Source organism: Alexandromys fortis, unplaced genomic scaffold, assembly GCF_014885135.2.
Source record: "Alexandromys fortis isolate MF-2015 unplaced genomic scaffold, M_Fortis_MF-2015_v1.1 scaffold_183, whole genome shotgun sequence".
Classification (NCBI taxonomy): Eukaryota; Metazoa; Chordata; class Mammalia; order Rodentia; family Cricetidae; genus Alexandromys; species Alexandromys fortis.
Window position 1 is genome coordinate 3,182,444 of NW_026068079.1, and position 19,275 is coordinate 3,201,718.

Below are 19,275 nucleotides of genomic sequence, written 5' to 3' on the forward strand. Positions count from 1 at the left end.
AGCCGAGGAACACGCTTTCCTTTGTGTTTCTGAGTTTGACTAAACACTCACATAAGTGGACCCTACAGATGGCTGTCTTTTCTGACTTCAAGCTTCAATCACATCGCTGTGTGGTGAGATCTTCCTTTGAAGGCTGAATAATACTCTGTTGTGCAGATACGCCAAATAGTTTCTCTTCTGCTTAAAGCTTTGGGCTGTATGTGCACCGTGGACAGCTGCACTGCAGGCACTGTAGGATGAGTCTGTGCTTCTTTTATAGGAGAACTCACGACATCTACATGGACAGTCAGGCTCCAATTTCTCCAGATTCTTGCCGACACTTGTTCATACAGTCTCTCCCTCCCGCCCGCCATGTCTCCCTCTTAAGTGGGTTTGAACTGCATCTCCCCAGACTGGTGCCACTGAGCAGTGTGTCAACATGTCACATGCTCGTTGCCAACTCTGTCTCTTCTGTTGGGATGTCTCCACTTGAATCCCTTCCCAGTTGGCAGCTGAGTTATTTTGTTGTTGCTGCTGATTTTTGATCACCTTTTGTGGTTTGATTTTTATAGGATTTCCTCCTCCTTTTTCATTTTCTAGTGTTTTCAGACAGGGTTTCATGTAGCCCAGGCTGGTCTTCCCGATCTTCCGCCTGCACCAAGTGCTGGGGTTACATTCGTGCCACCAGACTTGGCTATGATACTGTGGCCACCACGTCATCTACAGCTTGAATACTGACTGCGTGTCAAGTGGGAATGATTTGCAGATCTCTCCTGCCCTCCCACAGCTTGCTGTTTCTCTAGAAATTCCTAATGCAAAGATGTCTAAGCAGATGCAAAAAAGAGAAAAAAAAAACAAAATTAAGACTAAAAAATGTGAATTTTTTTTAAAGTTAAACATTTTACTTAGGCACCACCAGTGCTAAGTAACAAAAGTGTCTTAAAAAATAATAACTAGAACATAAATAACAAAACTATAGCTCTAAATCCAAAGAGCTAGAGAGAAGGGGGGGGGGGCATCACAGTGACACGTGCCTAGAATCCAGGCACTCAGGGAACTATGGTGGGAGGATTCTGAGTGTGAAGCTGGTGCAGCTACTTATGGAAACCCTAGCTCACAAAACAAAATCAGCAACAACAAATTTGAAGAGAGGACTGGCAATTCCAAGCCTGAAGGCCTGAGTTCAATCCCCTGGACCCAAGTGGGGGAAGGAGAGAACTGATTCCCACAAGCTGTCCCAACACTACACACACACCATAGCAATGCACCCCTCTCCTGCACACATGGGCACATAAATATAAAAATGTTAAAAAAAAACATTTAATGATTGGCAATACAGTCGAGTGATGTGTCAGATAAACACCAGGAACCAGAAGCCCCTGGTGGGGGAGGAGGAGACACGGTGAAGCCAAGTCTGTCTTCACGCACATGATCGTCTTATAGCTAGCCTAGCACCAGATTCTCGGAGCAGGGGTCAGTAGATCCACAAAGAAGCAGCAACATGTATGAAGACTTATCTCACTGTGCAAATATAACAATGAAAATGAGAGGCTGCCAAAATCCAGAAAGACATGGAATTGGGGTGCATCCGATGGTGGAGGTACAATTCAGTTAGAAATGTTTGCATTCACAGATGATAGCAATCGCAAGCCAGCCATAGAACAGCATGCAAAATATAATCCCATTTGTGCAAAACTGTAATCATAAATACTTAAATATGTAGAAATGACTTGAATAACGTTCATCAAAATGTGAACAGTGGTTATCTCAGAATTCAGGTGATTTTTTTTAAGACTAATCTTCCTACTTTTCAGGACTGCGTGAATGTTTTTGTAATGAATGTGTTATTTTTATAGTTAGAAAAAATAAACCTATTTTCACTTAGGAAAAATCTAAAAAAGCCAGGAATGAGGAAGGAACTCTGGAAAGACATTTCACACTTGGAGAGCAAACTAGAGCCTGCCTCATCCGTGGAGGAAGCTGGAGACAGTGTGATCAGGAAGTCCCAGGTTTGAATTTGGCCCTGACGCAAATTGGTTTGAGCTTGGGCAGGTCAACTAGCCATTGCATTCACTGGCTCGTCGGTATGAAAATAAATATGGTACCATGTTGCAGAAGCACTTTGAGGATAAAAGACTAATATTGAGGAAGTTCTCCATTAATCCTGTCTCTTTGCCCTTTGAGCTCATTGTTGAATGTTCCTGTAGTCGCACCTGGCTCATATCAGGTGTTCAAGATGTGTTTGTTGAACAGGATGGATAAATGGGTGTGGATGGGTGTGTGGGTGGGTGGGTGGATGGATGGATGACCAGAGGGGTGAATGGATGGATGGATGATGGATGGATGGATGGATGACCAGATGAGTGGATGGATAGATGGAGGATGGATGGATGGATGGATGGATGGATGGATGGATGGATAGATGGATGGATGGGTGACCAGATGAGTGGATGGATGGATGGATGGATGGATGGATGGGTGGATGGATGACCAGATGAGTGGATGGATGATGGATGGATGGATGGATGGATGGATGGATGACCAGATGAGTGGATGGATGGATAGATGGATGGATGATGGATGGATGACCAGATGAGTGGATGGATGGATGGATGGATGGATAGGTGGATGGATGACCAGACGAGTGGATGGCGAGACAGAACAACAGGTCTCTAAAGGATGCAGGAAATGGATGCATAGATGGGCAGAGAAGGACTGAGACAGACAGACTGATTGGTGGGTAACTAGAACAGCTACCTGCATTCTCCCAAGATAGCCACATCAATCTATCTCCCATCCCACAAACTGAATGGCATGTTTGGGTTCCTCCTTAGTGTTAACAAGGGCACACCTCTGGAATCACCTCCATCAATGAAGTGTCATGGAAAAGTGTGCTACAGGAGTATGGGGTCATAAAGGATGCTACCCCACCCACCTACTCTCCCTCTTACACAGGGACAGGGTCCTTGTCACTTCAGACCATTGTCTATGAAGCCACATCAGTCATCTGAGTCTTCCAACTCCTGGCAACAATGTGCACAGAAAAGCCTTTAAGATGACTTTAGCCCCAGCCACCGTGTGATGAGACCACAGAGACACCCTGAGTCAGAACTTACTGGGGCCATTCCCAATCCCCAGTCCACAGAGACCAGGAGAGTGACCGTTGCTGTGTTAAGTCACTAAGTTTAAGGGCGCCATCATACAGAGTGACAAATACCTAGTACAGGCTGGGAGGTGAGTGCACGCACAAGAGGCAGGACAGATGCAGCTGTGGCTCTGCAGCCGGAGCCCTGCAAGTGGCAGCATCTGTATCAGGTATCCTGCCTTTCAGAACGGTTTGTTCTACAGCCTCCTGCCTCCCTCATCTCAACAGTTGTATATCCAAACTTCAGGCTTTCTCTTCTAAAAAGAAACCTTGCTTCTCTGATTGCCTTCCTTTCCCTGAACAACTGAGCAGCACATACCTTCTGAGAACATCCAGTCAAAGCTCTCATTGTACAGCATAAGAAACTGAGGCTCAAAGAAGGGCAACAATTCCCCCAGACTGGATACCTAAAACCCATGGCTATTTCTCTTCTCACTGCCTGTGGGCTCCTGGCATCCCTCAGGTGGAGTCTTGACTCCACTTCTCATGTCTGTTGCTGTCCCATGAGGAGCATGAGCAACACTGCCAAGCCTGGCTGGGACGCAGCAGAGCCCTTGGCTGTGAGCGTACCTTACATCTGTCTGGGTAGAAATTTGCATTCTGCAACCAGGAGGCCCTGGTTCCAAGTATGTCAAATGTAATTAATTAGGGTAAACCTGCGACTGTTTTCAAATGCCGTATTAGAGGCTTTGTGTGCACACAGAACACACCCGCTGGCCCGCCGAGGCTCGTGAAGGTCTGGGGAATAAAAGCCAGGGGATCCTGAGCCTGAACAGAATGGGGAGCCCAGCTTCCCCACACCACAGCCAAGGCGAAGGGCAGAGCTCAAGTTCAGCCCGGCCGACAGCTCCACGCACTGTGTGCACCAACGGACTTTCCCTGACTGTATAACAGAACAAGAGATCACAACTCAGACAGGGCCTGGATTCTGTGTCCACCAGAGCTTGAATCCAACTGAACTGCCACTGAAGCCACCTGTGCGACCTTGGTACCTCCCTTCATCTCCAACCGTAACAGACTCACACTGAAAATCCTAATAAATAGGGGTTGGGGCAGGGGGTGGTTGAATGGGTGAAAATCCTGCTGGACAAGAATGAAGACCCAAGTTCAAATCCCCATCACCCAGGGAAAAGACAGGTACAGGGCATGCATCTGAAGCCCCAGTACCAGGGTTTCGGGATGGTGACAGGCAGACCCCAGGGAGTCTACACACATATCCACATAGACACGCACACACACATACATGTGAGTATGTGTCCCTCAAGAGACACACAGATGACTGTACTAAATGAGATGACAGATGTTAACTGCTTAGCCCAGTGCCGGGCATGTAACACACTCAGCCAATGTTCAGTGGCAAAAATAATTCAAGGGAGAAAAAAATCCATTTTGCAAAAGTAAAGTAAGATAAATATGAATGCAGCCCTGCAAACTTTTGACAGAGATCCCAATTAGAAACAAAACCACAACTCAATTTCCAACACTTGGCTTCAACTTTCATAACACTCAGAGCCAGAATCCAGCGTGGAAAGTTAGCTACTGCGCTTCTGGCTCTTGTTCCCCGCCGGGACTCAGGACCAGGTGAGCGGCCTGGGCTAGAGGGCCTCCCACCAGCCTGCTTTGCCCACTGAAGCAGCATGTACTCTCGGTCTCCTAGAAGCCCTGCTTTCCCAGCAGTGAAGGAACAAACCAGACTCAACGGAAGAATGGCTTCCAGTTCCAACCCTTAGGTGTCAAAGCCCAGAGCACCCCAGTATAGCTGGGTCTCTGTGCCCACCTGGAATGCACCCACACAAAGACCCCAGTTCCAGCTCGAAGACTATGCTTTGCCATAACTGACAGAGAGAGAAACTAGAAAATAGTGAAGATGAGGGTAGGGAACAGGCATCTTCTAGACTGGTTTCTGCTGTTCGATAGTTTTTACTTTCTTCAAAATTCTTGGCAAATGTTTAGAAGCCTTGGTAAGCAGAATGGGACATTAACTCTTCCCTCTAAATTACCAATCTATTTCTTGCTGCGGATAATGTTCTTGTACACTGTAAAGATTTGTCGTTCATATTGGTTTAATAAAATGATGATTGGAAGATTCAGCAAGGCCCATCAAAATCCCAGCAAATTTCTTCAAAGACCTCAAAAGAACAGTACTCAACTTCATAAGGAAAAGCAAAAAATCCAGGATAGCCAAAACAATCCTGTACAATAAAGGAACTTCTGGAGGCATCACAATCCCTGACTTCAAACTCTACTACAGAGCTACAGTACTGAAAACAGCCTGGTATTAGAATAAAAACAGACAGAAAGACCAATGGAAAGAACATAATAGAAAAGACCAATGGAAAGACCAATAGAAAAGAACATAAGACCCAGATATCAATCCACACATCTTCAAAACACCTGATTTTTGACAAAGAAGCAAAAAATATCAAATGGGAAAAAGAAAGCATATTTAACAGGTGGTGCTGACATAACTGGATATCAACATGTAGAAGAATGAAAATAGACCCATATCTATCACCATGAACAAAACTCAAGTCCAAATGGATCAAAGACCTCAACATAAACCCAGCCACACTGAACCTCATAGAAGAGAAAGTGGGAAGTACACTTGAACGCATTGGCACAGGGAACCACTTCCTAAATATAACCCCAGCAGCACAGACACTGAGAGAAACTATTAATAAATGAGACCTCCTCAAACTGAAAAGCTTCTGTAAAGCAAAGGACACTGTCAACAAGACAAAACGACAGCCTACAGAATGAGAAAAGATCTTCACTAACCCCACATCAGACAGAGGTCTGATCTACAAAATACAAAAAACTCAAGAAATTGGACACCAAAAGAACAAATAATCCAATTAAAAAAATGGAGTACAGACCTAAACAGAGAATGCTCCACAGAGGAATCTAAAATGGCTGAAAGACACTTAAGGAAATGTTCAACATCATTAGTCATCAGAGAAATACAAATCAAAACAAATCTGAGATTCTATTTTACACCTGTAAGAATGGCCAAGATCAAAAACACTGATGACAACTTATGCTGGAGAGGTTGTGGGGTAAAGGGAACACTTCTGCATTGCTGGTGCGAGAGCAAGCTGGTACAATCCCTTTGGATGTCAGTGTGGCAATTTCTCAAAAAATTAGGAAACAACCTTCCTCAAGACCCAGTAATACCACTTTTGGGTATATATCCAAAGGATGCTCAATCGTGCCACAAGGACATGTGCTCACCTATGTTCATAGCAGATTTGTTTGGAAACAACCTAAATGCCCTTGACTAAAGAATGAATAAAGAAAATGTGGTACATTTCCACAATGGAGTATGCACAGCAGAAAAATATAATGACATCTTGAATTTCGCAGGAAAATGGATCGAGCTAGAAAACATTATTTTGAGTAAGGTAACCCAGACACAGAAAGACAATTATCATATGTACTTACTCATAGGTGTTTTTTAAACATAAAGCAAAGAAAGCAAGCCTACAAACCACAATCCCAGAGAACTTAGACAACAATGAGGACACTAAGAGATCTAATCTACATGAGAAGTAGAAAGTAGAAAAAGACGAGCTCTTGAGTAAATTGGGAGCATGGGGACCTTGGGGGAGGGTTGAAGTGGGGAGGGAAGAGGCAGGGAAGGAGCAGAGAAAAATGTAGAGCTCAATAAATATCAATAAAAAAATAATTAAAAAATGATGATTGGCCAGTACTCAGGCAGGAAGTATAGGGAGGGTGACCAGACTAGAAGGATTCTGGGAAGAGAAAAGGCAGAGACATAGTTGTCAGCCAGACACAGAGGAAGCAAGATAAGAATGCCTTAATGAGAAAAGGTACCAAGCCACATGGTAAGATAAGAATTATGGGTTGACTGAAATTTTAAGAGCTAGTTAGTAATAAGCCTGAGCTAACAGATCAAACAGTTTGTAATTAGTATAGGTGTGTTTCTTTGTGGGCTGAATGGCTGTAGGACCAGGTGGGACAGAAACTTCTGTCTATAATTTTTTGCTTTCTGTAAGCACAGCGCTCTGCGAAGTTCCCAGGGCCTGATCTATTTCCCACTCAATTATAGCCCTACGTCCCCATCCACATCATCTTTAGTCTCCACCAGGACTTGAGTCCTGAATGCTGTCCGGCTCACTCAGAAAGCTGCTATGTGACAACCCTAGGTAAGGCTCGCTCTCACTCTCTCAGGTTTTACTTCTCAAGCACAGAGGGAGTGGAAATAGGTGACTTGGGTCAACACTAGCCAGTAGAAATGTAATCTGAGCCACAGGGGTCATTTCAAGGATCCTAGTAGATATGTTACTTTTTTTGAATGAATGAAAGAAAGAAAGAAAGAAAGAAAGAAAGAAAGAAAGAAAGAAAGAAAGCAGGGAGGGGGCTCACCCAGTAAAGTGCTTGCTGTACAAGGTCTTGAGTTTACCTCCCAACACCCACAGAAAAAGTCAAGTGTGGGGGTATCAGTCTGTAATCCCAGCACTGGAAGATGGATCCAGAGGATCCTCAGGCTCACTGCCTAGCCAGCCTAGCCTAACTGGTGAGCTGCATGTCGCAAAGAAGGATCTCCTCTCAAATCACAAGATGGACAGGGCCTGCAGATACCTAGAACTGATCTCTGATCTTTATGTGTGTCTCCCTCCCTCCCCCCTCACACACACACACTTGCACAGACACAAAAGTACAGATATAAATAAGTAAACTGAAAGGAGAACGGAGAATTAACCTTAAGAGTATATCTTAATTAAACCAATGTAGAAAATTGTCTCAACCTGTCACCAATGTTACTTGCTTTAAGTGACATCAGTCGAACCTTTTCTCACAAGTCTTTAAACCTGATGTGGATCTACTAATATCCACATGTCAGCTGGAGGTCTTTAGAATACACTAGATGGCAGGAGCTCAGACCATCACCGTGAGCTGTCCTGGTATAGACTCAGAAAGGAGGCCAGATACACAGCAAACTCCACCTAACACTAATGGCACCCACGGAAGTTTCCCTCCCGGGGCCTCATTCCAATTCAGTTTCAGTTTTGCTTTGAATCACTTTCAGTCTCTGTTTTCCCAGCATCTACTGGAAGAAACACCACATAAACACACTTAAAGTTTGATAGTTATTTCTCCCAGTTGATGAAATTCAAAGAAAAAAATCCCCACTGTCCAACTATGTCTTCATGTCTTCTCTGGCCATTCCAAGAGTCCTGCTTACATCACGCTGGCTCACAGAACTCAGCTCAAAATAAAGCCTAACACAAATTCCTCGCAAGATGTATCCAACAAAAAATCCCCGCCCTCACTCCTCTGGTTTTCTAGAAAAACACTGGGGCAGATGGGGATTTGTACACCAGGGCTCAGAGCTGAAAGATGTGTGGTCAGCTCCTCAGGCAAGAGCTGTCTCGGATAATAACATCCAGAACATGAAGCCAGAACAGTTTCTGACTTAGGACAGGATGAGCTGAAAGCCAGGGACTGGCCAAAGGCCACCAGGCCTCTTACCCACAGGGGACCTGCCAGGCTTCACTCCTCCCTGGCCTTGTCCAGGCCCAGGGCTGGTACCCACTCCCTTCACAGTGATGCTCCTGCGTGTCCACAGCCCACAGGAGCCTGGCATCACCCGCCTCCACTGATCCTCTCTAGCTCATATGAGGCTCCATTCTGCTTTGTCAACCAAAATATTTATATCATTTTTCTGTCAACTCAATACCATCTTCACCTCGTTCTTCCTCCCTCCCTGGTTAAGATCAGAACAGAGTCATCACCAGTGCGTTCCTCCACATCCTTGCAGCGTCTGAGCACCTCGGACTCTCAGATGTTAAGAGGCACACCAAAGCCCACGCCTTTAATCCCAGCAGACTTGGGAGACAGAGACAGGCGGATCTTTGTGAATTTGAGGCCAGCCTGGTCTACAGAGTGAGTTCCGGGATAGGCAGGGCTACACAGTGAAACCCTGTTTCAAAAAACTTTAAAAAAAAAATCATTTCAAGAATGTCATCTTAGTTCCTTCTTGTAAAGTATTCTTACCAGCCCATTTCCCAGATGTAGAAATTAAAACACAGAAGGTATAAGGCATCCTCTGTCTCGGTATATAAACAAGAATGTCACACCACATTCCAGATCTCCAGGGCCAGCCATTCCCCTGTGATCTGTACTGTATCGGTGAGGGAGGGACACCCTCTCCAGCCATAACCATGCCCCCCAGCACCCTCCCTTTGAAATCTGATCAGTCTCTTGGTCTGGGCTGAGAAGCAGGCCATCCAGCCCAGCTCTGATGACAGCCCCAAGGGTGTCTAATTATAACAAGGAAAGGAGGAGTCAAGATTCTCTGGCTATTTCTCAGGACCAAATTAGCTTTAATTCCCTTTAACACAGGGTATGTGCAGATTGCAGGAAAAGCGCTCACTGTGAAGTGAAGAAATCTGAGACTTTGAATCCTACTTCTGCTTACTTACTGAGTTTAGGGACAAGTCACTCCACCTTCCTTGTCCAGCCTCCATTCCTCTGTATGTCAGGGGCCGGATAAAAAAAAATTAGATCAGGAAAGACAAACTGGCTCATGTCTCATGCTAAACTCGAGTGACTGAGAAGCACACTGAGTGGAGTCAAGGGGACAGAAGAAGGCCATGATTGATTAGTAATGTCTGCCACAGGCATGCAAGGGAAGCAGCAGAATGTGTGTTGCCTTTTTACCGTGCCTGAATTAGGAAGCAGAAAGCAGCACCGTGGTGATAGAAAGGCTCTTGTCTACTACAAAGGTTTTCCTCACATCTCACAACCATAAGCATCGCCATCATCAATACTGTCATCCCACATTTCAGATAAGGAAATGAAAGAGCTTGGTTAAGATCCCCAAATGATCGAGTGGTGCAGCAGAGCAGGGACTAAGCCTTGCCCCTCCAGTTCTGTCTATCCATCAGTCCTTAAAAATGTCACACTGGTGTTCTGCAACGGGGAGGACAGCTCATCTCTAGCTACAGAGAAGGAAACACCATAGGTTGTTGGCACTGTTTAGAGAAGGTCATAGCAAAAAGATGGCAACCTGCCCAAAGACATAGCAAGAAGGGATCTGAGGTCAGAATTCCAGAGACGTCTCTAGGAAAACACTATCCTCTCTGCATGGATGCCAAGCCCAGACAAAGCAAGGGACTACAGAGGAGTTTGGGTCACAGCATACCCTACCAGGAGCTAGACAACTCATTTGTGAGAAGCACTTGGATGCACCTCCTTAACTCAGAAACAGGAAGACGCGCGCACTGAGGAGATGGCTCGGTGGGTCAAGTGCTTGGTGCACACAAACGAGGGCCTAAGCTCACATCCCCAGAACCCACATAAAACTCCACACATTGGAGTAAAGCCACTTGCTTCTCAAGAAACAAGGCGGAAAAGCAACATGGGCCTGCATACGCACATGCACACACATTCACACACATGAAATACGGAAGTGGAAGTGAACTTGAAGACACGTGATCAACCTCAAACTGAGACTCCCATCCCCTTACTGAACTTGGGCACAAACTGTGAAAATGATGAAGTTTCATATAAAACAGAAGAAATTAAGCAAACAAACAATAATCTCAGTTTTCCCTCATTAATTTTAGTTGAAGTTTGGCATCTGCAACACAGAACTGAACCCAAGATGAGGCTGGCTGGGTATCAAATCACACAGCCAGTTGGAGTCTGAGGGCCCTTGTGTCCAATGTTCGGCAAACAGCCCCGTGGCAAGTAGCTGGGACTCTCTTCTCAAGCAAACACACGCACAGCTGGCGAATCACTTCCAGGAGGTGCTGGAGTTCAACCCCCAGAACACAAGTTGTTTTCAAGAAAAAACAGCCAAATATGATGGTACATGCCTGTAACCCACGAAAGATCCAGGCCAGCCAAGTTAGCCGAATGCGAGAGTTCCTCGTTTAGTGAGAGACCCTATCTCCAAAAAAGTCAATAAATACAATTGAGAACAACTAAGAATAGCGATGTCAACCTGACTCCACACACACACACACACACACACACACACACACACACACACGGAGAAATGCGATAGGACTGGGGAGCTGCCCTAGGGGTAGAAAGCTCCCTGTGCAAGCACGAAGTTCCAAGTTCAATCAGAAATCCACGTCAAAGCTAGGAGCAGCAGCTTACACTCGGAACCTCCTGGGGAGAGTCCTGGGCTCGGGCTCAACTGTGAGCTCCAGGTTCAAGGAGAAACGCTAACTCAAAAAAGAAGGCAGAGAGTTCTGGGAAAAGAGACCTGACGCAGACCTCTGGCCTCTACGTACACACTTACAGGTCACACATCTGTACACATACAAACACACACACACACACACACAAATGGGGGGAGCAGTAATGTGGTCAAAGGGATTTTTAAAATCTCCAAGGCACGTAAAGTCAAAGTAAGCTCACTCCCTACCCTGCTGAGGGTTCTGTTTGACTGTTTCGATTAAGAGCCAATCGTAAGAGAACACTGCTCCCTACAAAGACACCAGTTTGGACCAAATATCCAAAACCAAATTGGTCATCCACTCCTCACTGGACTCAATTCCAGCTGAGCTACTTCCAAAAGCCAAATTAAGTCATCAAATATTTACTGAGCTTCTGCTCTGTGCCAGACCCCAAGATGAATAAGCCATGATCTCTAGCCTTAAGGAAGTCTCCAGCTGGCTGGAAAAACAGATGTGTAAATGGCCAGCTCAGGCTCCAATCCACAGAGTTGAGGGAGCACGAGGAGAGAAACTTAACTCCAGCTGCCGAAGAGGATCCTTCCCAAGGGTCTCAGCTGCTCTGGCACAGAGAGGAAGGCAGAAACTCCAGACACCTCTTTAAAGACTAGGCCACTGGCTTTGAAAGGACCAGACCAGGAAACACTCAGTTTCCCTGAACAAGAGTGCAGAGAACACTGATAAAAAAAGCCTCACCTAAAAAGGTGTGTGTGTGTGTGTGTGTGTGTGTGTGTGTGTGAGAGAGAGAGAGAGAGAGAGAGAGAGAGAGAGAGAGAGAGAGAGAGAATACTACCCACCTATTAAAGAAAAGCTCCAGGTTTCCTGACCTAGTTTAAGCAGTGTCAGTGAGACCCAGTCTGCCCAAATGGAGACCCACTGTCCCTTGACCAAGTGTCAAGTAGCATACACTGGCTGCCCTCTAAGGAGCCCACACGGCCTGGTGTTCTCCCTCAGCTGCTCATCTCATCAGGAAGTCCCCTTCAAGGTCAGGGTAACTATCCACCCCCTTCTCCACATGCAGAAGCTGTAGCCCCAAAACAAAAAGTGACTCCACAGTGAGGCTGGATATCAGACTCTGGTCCTAGCTTCCCACGTTTTCATCAGAAGCTTTCTGAACATCTGAGGTAGCACCTGACTTGAAGTAACTTCCTGATGGCCTTTTCACTTAAGAAATGAATTTCTTTGACACCCCCTTAGCTCTTTCCTCTCCTCTCACCCCTCCCCTTCATATCTCTTTCAGACAACATTTTATTTAAACCCCAACTCCAATGACTGTCCTCTTCATGCAGGGCTCAGCTTCACCCCCCCCCCCCCCCCCCCCCCCCCCCCCCCCCCCCCCCCCCCCCCCCCCCCCCCCCCCCCCCCCCCCCCCCCCCCCCCCCCCCCAGCCACTGTCATTTTCAGTTGGGTGCGCAGAGGTGTGGACCACTCTGACACAGGCGAGCTGCATGGACTGACTGACTTGCCGCAAGAAGCTGAAATGCTCAAATTGGGAGGAAGTCCCAGCAATGAAGCCACGGGAGTTGAAGGCTATTGCTAGCCCTCTGAGGCTAACCTGAACAACACCCAGACAAAATGTGGGTCTGTCTGGCCCTGTGCTGTCCACCATGGGTCACTGGCCACACATCAGTACTTAACGCAGAAAGCAAGGCTGCCAGTCAGAGCTGGGAGTCACCACTGAGGGGGTGCTCACAGATTTCCAATATCATGCTCCCTCCCACAACCACTGCTGCCACGTTAATTACTTTCTATATTGATGGTGGGTCAAAATGGTGGCGCTGTTCAAATTCAGGGTTAAAACACATTTTACCAAATCAATGTCACCTGTTTCTTTGTAGTCTTTAATAGATTGCTAAAGAATGCGAAACTACATATGTGGCTTCAACTTGTGGTCTGAATTCTATTCCTGTTAGACCACACTACTCTGACTTTAAACTACATGTTTAAAGAACGAGATGATGAGGGCAGCAATTCAGGAAGTCGTACACACACACACACACACACACACACACACACACAACAAAAAAACCACAAACTTCCAGAGTGATTAAAGCATAAATATAGCCCCAATAGGGGCTACTCCAAAAAGACTTCTCTGGAAAACTTACAAGAAGTAGGAAATGAAAGCAACATGAGAGCCACTGAGCCAGCAGACAGAGCTCCACACCACCCCATCACCTCTCCAGCATGAGGACACAGCCCCTGCCCAAATGTCCCTCCAAGGCCAGCAAGCTGGGATGTGCCTCCTGATGTCCACAGCCAAGAACTCACAGGTGGCTGAAAAGCCATTCAAACAGGAATAAAGCAGGTGGCCCAGGGCAGCTACTCTAAAGGGAGTCCATCTAGCTCAACACCTTCAGGTGGGCAGAGATGAACTTCCTGTCACACGCAGACATCCTCCCGGGTAAGTCTGTTTCAGGAGACGCTGCCTGTACATTGCATGAAGTAGCTCTATGCTCTGTCCCAGTGTTCTCTTTCTTCCCTTCTCTAACGCGGACTGCTTTACCAAGGGACTCTACAACTCTTCCACAAACAGTGATTCTAAGTCTAACTGAGATCTAGTCATTCAGAGCTCTATGCATGTCATTTGGCCACCAGAATATGGGAGTCCAGATGTGGCCTCAGCAGCTTTCTCTACACTATGATGAAGCAGTTACAGCTAACTCCTTAAGAGTCAGAATCAGGAGCCGGGCAATGGTGGCAACACATTTTTAATCCCAGCACTCAGGAGGCAGAGGCAGGTGGATCTCTGTGAGTTCACGGTCAGCCTGGTCTACAAGAGTGAATTCCAGGAGAGGCTCCAAAGCAAGGCACCCCATCATGTAACTTGTCTACTGTGCTCGCCTCACAAGCCCAGCTCTACAGGAAGGAGTGATTTGTCCAAGGCCATCATCAAGGCTTTGGGAGAGCTAGCCCTGAGTAACCTACAAAGCCACTTCCGGGAACCACAAAGGAGACACAAACTGTCGTGAAAGTCTACAGAGTGAAAGTACTGAGAATTCCCTACACCCATGAAAAGCCAGACTGTCTATACCCAGTCAAATGGACGAGAAAGTTCTCATCACCCACGAAGAAGAAGGATTCTGAGGTCAGTGGAGAGAGCGGACCAAGGGCTGAGGCAAAGGTAGTGAAGAAACTGTGTCTGACCTTGGGACAGTTCACAACCGTTCCCAAATGGCACAAGCCACAGGCCACGTGTCTTTTGTTGTTCTGCAAAAGCAAGCCTTGTGCACAGCTCAAAGTATAAGGAAGCTGTTTTTCCTAGCTTGGTCCAGGTCAAACTATAAGTCTAGTCCTTGAAATTTCAAACCTTATTAGAAAAAAAAATCTCCTTGGGCAGAAAAGCAAAACATTAAGTAATAAGACTCTCCACTGTGAGAGCAAGTATAAATTATCTTTCACCAAAATAACCCAGGACATCATCACATCACCACCCCACAAGTCCAGTTTGCCAAATCTTTTGGCCAATATTATATGAGCATGATAAACAGTCATGAACTAATAAAAATAGCTCCTATATCCATTTGTGGCCACGAATCATCTGAGAGAGTAGAAGCAGAGAGATGAGGCCCAGGTCAGCTCACACCTCAGTGACACCAAGAGAAACAAAGAAAGCTAACCCCGCCCCCACGAGGACCAGCTTGCCCCTCTTTTTTTTCTATTTCCTTCACAGGGAACATGATGAGAATGACCAGTTCTGTAGGGGGAGGTCAACAGAGCAAATGCCATAACTATAGGACACAAAACAAAATGTTCATCAGAGGACTGCAGGAATCTGAGTGGCTTGGCCCACTGCAGGCTGCACAAAAGGATGAGCAGAAAGATTCTCATTCCTTTGCACTAGAGATAACTTGTTATCTTCAGCCCGGACTTTTCCTCCGATGCCCTTACCATCCAACTGTCCCGACTTCAGTCCTCCTCCAGCCCTGCTAAACTTGAGCCCATGACCTCACAAGGCTTCCAGAACTCCTGACCTTCCAGAATTCCTTGACCGTAAAGACACTGTCCTAAATAATTCAATGGAAAAATATTATTTTAACTATGCTACTTAACGGGGGCGAAAAAAAAAAAAAAACTCATTCCAAATATGTCAGAATGTGGCCAGTCAGCCTTGAAGGATTTTGTGACAAAAATAAAAAATAAATTAAAATTAAAATGCAATGGCGGTGATGGGACTGTCAAAACTGTGCCACTGTTAAATCCATTTATTCCTGTCACAGAATTAGGAGCCCTTCGGAAGCCTGATCACCATAAGACAAGGTTGACCAGGCCTGGACTAGGACTGCCAGGTCACCAAGACTCGCTGGCTATTGATCCTGGGTCCAGGGTAGTCCATCTCCGCCCCAGGTAGCCCGCCCCAGGTAGCCCGCCCCAGGTAACCCGCCCCAGCTCCCACTTTAGGTCCTACATGATCCCCCCAATTGCTACCAACATACGCCTTTTGGACTGAAAATTTTGAACTTCTATTTTTTTCTCAGCACATCCAATCAGACTCTAATTTAATTTATCACAAATTTCCCTCCGTCTCAGAGCAGAAATCTTATTTTTCAATCCAGTCAATATTTGTCATTTGAATTTTTTTTTCTTTTTTGTTTCACCTCCATTGACTCATAAAATCCTGTTTGTAAAATGACTTCACATTCCAAAGGCAAGCATCTCTGGTTTGGCTTTTGTGTGTATTCTCATTAGTTTTTCTTTCAAAGAAAATAATAAATTTTGTTGCTAGAAATAGCTGAGTTGGTGTTTTAGCCTATTTCTTCAGTAAAGTGTGTTTCCCAGGGAAGATGGATACAAATCAGAATTTTCATCTCTTTGCCATTCTCTTTCATCTTTTTTTCTTGCTGGATCAGTAAAATTTGTGTTTTTTGTTATTGTTGTTACCCCCCAACACACACACACACACACACACACATACACACACACTCCAAATGATCAAGGCTAATAAATTTCTTCTCCTTTGAAGGTAATAAAAAATATGAAAAATACAAAATATTAATAAACTTCCAAATCCACATCACAAAGAAACCTGAAGCCAATACAAATTTTAAAATAATAATAATATTCTAGTAGGGAAAATGAACAAGATTAAGAAGGAGAAATTCTCTTTAACAAGGATTTGTTTAATCCTTATCTTCATCAATTGAGTCACTTGCGTGTCATAAAAAATGGGTTTCTGTGAATCCACTGTAGTTTTTCATAATAATGTTAATTATGCATATCTTATTTTAATGGCGGCCTCTCCGACAAATCTGTGGGCTACTCAGTTCGTACAATATATAAATTGACATTTTTCCCCACTGAATATTGCTCAAGAAAAGGTCCCTGACATTTTCTAGATAAATAAACAAAACAAGAAATGCTTAGACCTTGCAGCAAACAAAATCAGGAAACAGCCATAATTATTCCATCAAAGCAAAACACACACACACACACACATACACACACACACACACACACACACACACACACACACACACTAACAAAAACCAGAAAAAAGGCAGGCAGGATTTCACTCTAACTTTTCCAGTTCCTGTTTTTCTTAGACTCTTAGGAGTTAAAAGCAGTAAAATGTAAATGAAAAAAAATCAAGCTACAATTCTTGGGTGTGTCCAAAGCCAACATTTTAGGATCATTTTCTCTTCTAAATGCTTCTTTCTTGGAAATGGAAAAACTTTGAAGACTGACAAAAGGTAAAATCAGTCATTTTTGTCGACCGAACAAAACAAGGCACAAATACAATGAAACACAATTTCTAATTGCTTCAAAAAGCCAATTCTCCCTGCTTTTCCCAAACTGAACGATCTCCCTCCTTTCCCCATTCCAGGTAGTTTTTCCCCCCTCAAACTAAAATGACTTGGGTTCCTAAACTGTCTTTGCTTTTAAGGAGTATTTCTGCTTTCTCCACTTCAAGAATTGAATTCATTCAAATTCCAGCTTAATTTTCATTTACATATTATCTGGATTTAGCTTCAGAAATAAAAATTGTCTCCATGTTCCTTCAAGGATCAAAGTGAAAATTTTCATTGCAAAAAAGATAGAAAAAAAGAATCTTTTCCCCCCTCCACTGCCTTGTAGAGGAAACTTTGAAAAAAATAAGAAATAAAAAATATTTCTTTTCAATTTTAATTTCTTTTTTTATTATTTACAAAATAGTATCCTCTAGGTGGCGTCGTTTTAATGGGAAAAAAACTACCGTTTGAAGAAAATTTAGAAAAAAAATTGAAAGAAGGAAATATGGCCTTTAAAAAAAAAGATTGTTGCAAAGATGGGGACCTGGAAGAAAAGCTCTCCTGTGGTGGAAGCGGGGAGTCGCCAGGGACCCTGAGAGCAGAGCGGGTCAGGGGGGAAATTGCAAATTTCGGGGGAGGGGGAGAGCTGGAAGAAGGTTGCATTTTCGCAAAATCTGAATTGTCCAAACTGCAATGGCTGCTCCGTGCTCTCGTCGCTTTGTTTCTGGGCTCCGGTCCGAGCAGGGGGCTGCGGGGGGCGCCCGGTGCTGGATCCCCGTCAGCCCCGGCCGCCGCCCCCGCGCCGCCCGCACCCCGCAGCGCCCCAGGGGGGCCGCTCCCGCACCCCGGCCGCCCGGCCCCGCTCCCGAGCCCCCAGCCGGCGACCGCGCTCGACAAGCTGCGGGGCTGCCGCGGCCCCCGCCCCGGCCCCGGTCCCGCGTTACCTGCGGAGCCGCCGCGCCGCCCGGCTGGCTCATCGGTCCGTGCGGGAGGAGGCGGCCCCAGCGCGTCCTGCTCCTCCCGGGCCGGGCTGCGCCGCGCGCACAATGCCGCTGCCACCACTGCCGCCGCCGCCTCCGCCGCCGCCGCTCCCTCCTCCGCCCGCCCCGCGCGGGCCGGGGGGCGGGGGCCGGGGGCGCCGGGGGGACCGCCGCGGGGACCGCAGATCGCCCCGCCGGCCCGCGCCCGCCGCGCCGCGCCGCGCCCCGCACCGCCCCCGCCGGCCTCCGAGCAGCCGCCGGCCCCCAGCCTCTCCTCGGCCTCCGCCGCCGGCCTCCGCGCCGCCCCGCGCCGCACACAAAGCCTCCGGGCCCCCGCGCCGCCGCTGGCCCCCCAAACTTTCCAGCGCCAGCCCCGTGCGCGGGGCATCTGCTCGCGTGGGGCGGGGGTGGGGGCACCGAAAAGTTTTGGGGAGCGGCCTCTGTTGGCACAGAAGGGGTTAAGGGGAACGCCTCTCCCCTCCCCAGAACCCCCACCCCCAAAATCAGATTGAATTTTAAAATAAAAGTTTCGAAGAGCGCAATTGGAAGGCTTCCTGGGAATATCCGGATAGCCCAGGCTTTCCTTACCCCCTCCCCATAAATTTGAGAACTGAGGGCCAGGGGGGACTCTCCCTTCCCCCAGCAAGTCTGATTTTTAATTTACTATTTGGGGAGCCTCTGTTCTGTGTAATGGCAGTGAAGGACTCTTTTACCCTCCTCTGCCAAAAAAACTTAAAATCATTTAAGAAAAAAAAAAGCTCAGAAACTGGCCCTATGGTAAAAAGAGAGGTGGAAGGTTGAACAAGGGTCAGCCCCTCCTCCAATTTAAAAAAAGAAAATTTTGAGTAAAGGCCCTTACTTTAACTGAAAGGTGAAGGGGTTGGTTTTTTGAAAAATCCTAAATTACAAAAATACAAACTTTTTCTTTCTTTAGGAGTTTCCTTCCTCCTTATGACTTAGGAAGATTTAAGAGAGTTTATGTGTTTTGTTTTTGTCCTCCCACTCCCCAAAATAGATTTTAAAATAATAAAACAGAAAGGCCTGGCCTATGTAGAGAAAGCCCTAGATTTTTTCCCACAACCGGGTGAGTGCTAGAATTAAAAGTTGAAGAATTGCCATCTATCAGACTAGAAAGGAACCAACACATTCCTTACCCTTCCCTTGAGAGAACAATAGGGGTATGTTTTTGTTTGGTTGCTTGATTTGATTTTGATTTTTTCGTTTTGTTT

The 19,275-nt window shown here is 46.1% G+C and overlaps 1 protein-coding gene across 2 annotated transcripts in view; it reads right to left on the bottom strand.

The window, feature by feature from the left end:
* The window catches only part of Znf618 (zinc finger protein 618), a 174,274-nt gene extending 156,123 nt beyond the window's left edge, over positions 1–18,151 (bottom strand). The window contains exon 1 of one of the 2 annotated variants that reach the window (XM_050121782.1): positions 18,011–18,151. Coding sequence is in view for 1 of the 2 variants with exons in the window: in XM_050121781.1 (XP_049977738.1) it covers positions 18,011–18,043 (33 nt within the window). In the remaining variant the exon portion in view is untranslated. The remainder of the gene's footprint in view (positions 1–18,010) is intronic. The other variant, XM_050121781.1, reaches the window with a different exon arrangement.
* Between the last annotated feature and the right edge of the window lie 1,124 nt (positions 18,152–19,275).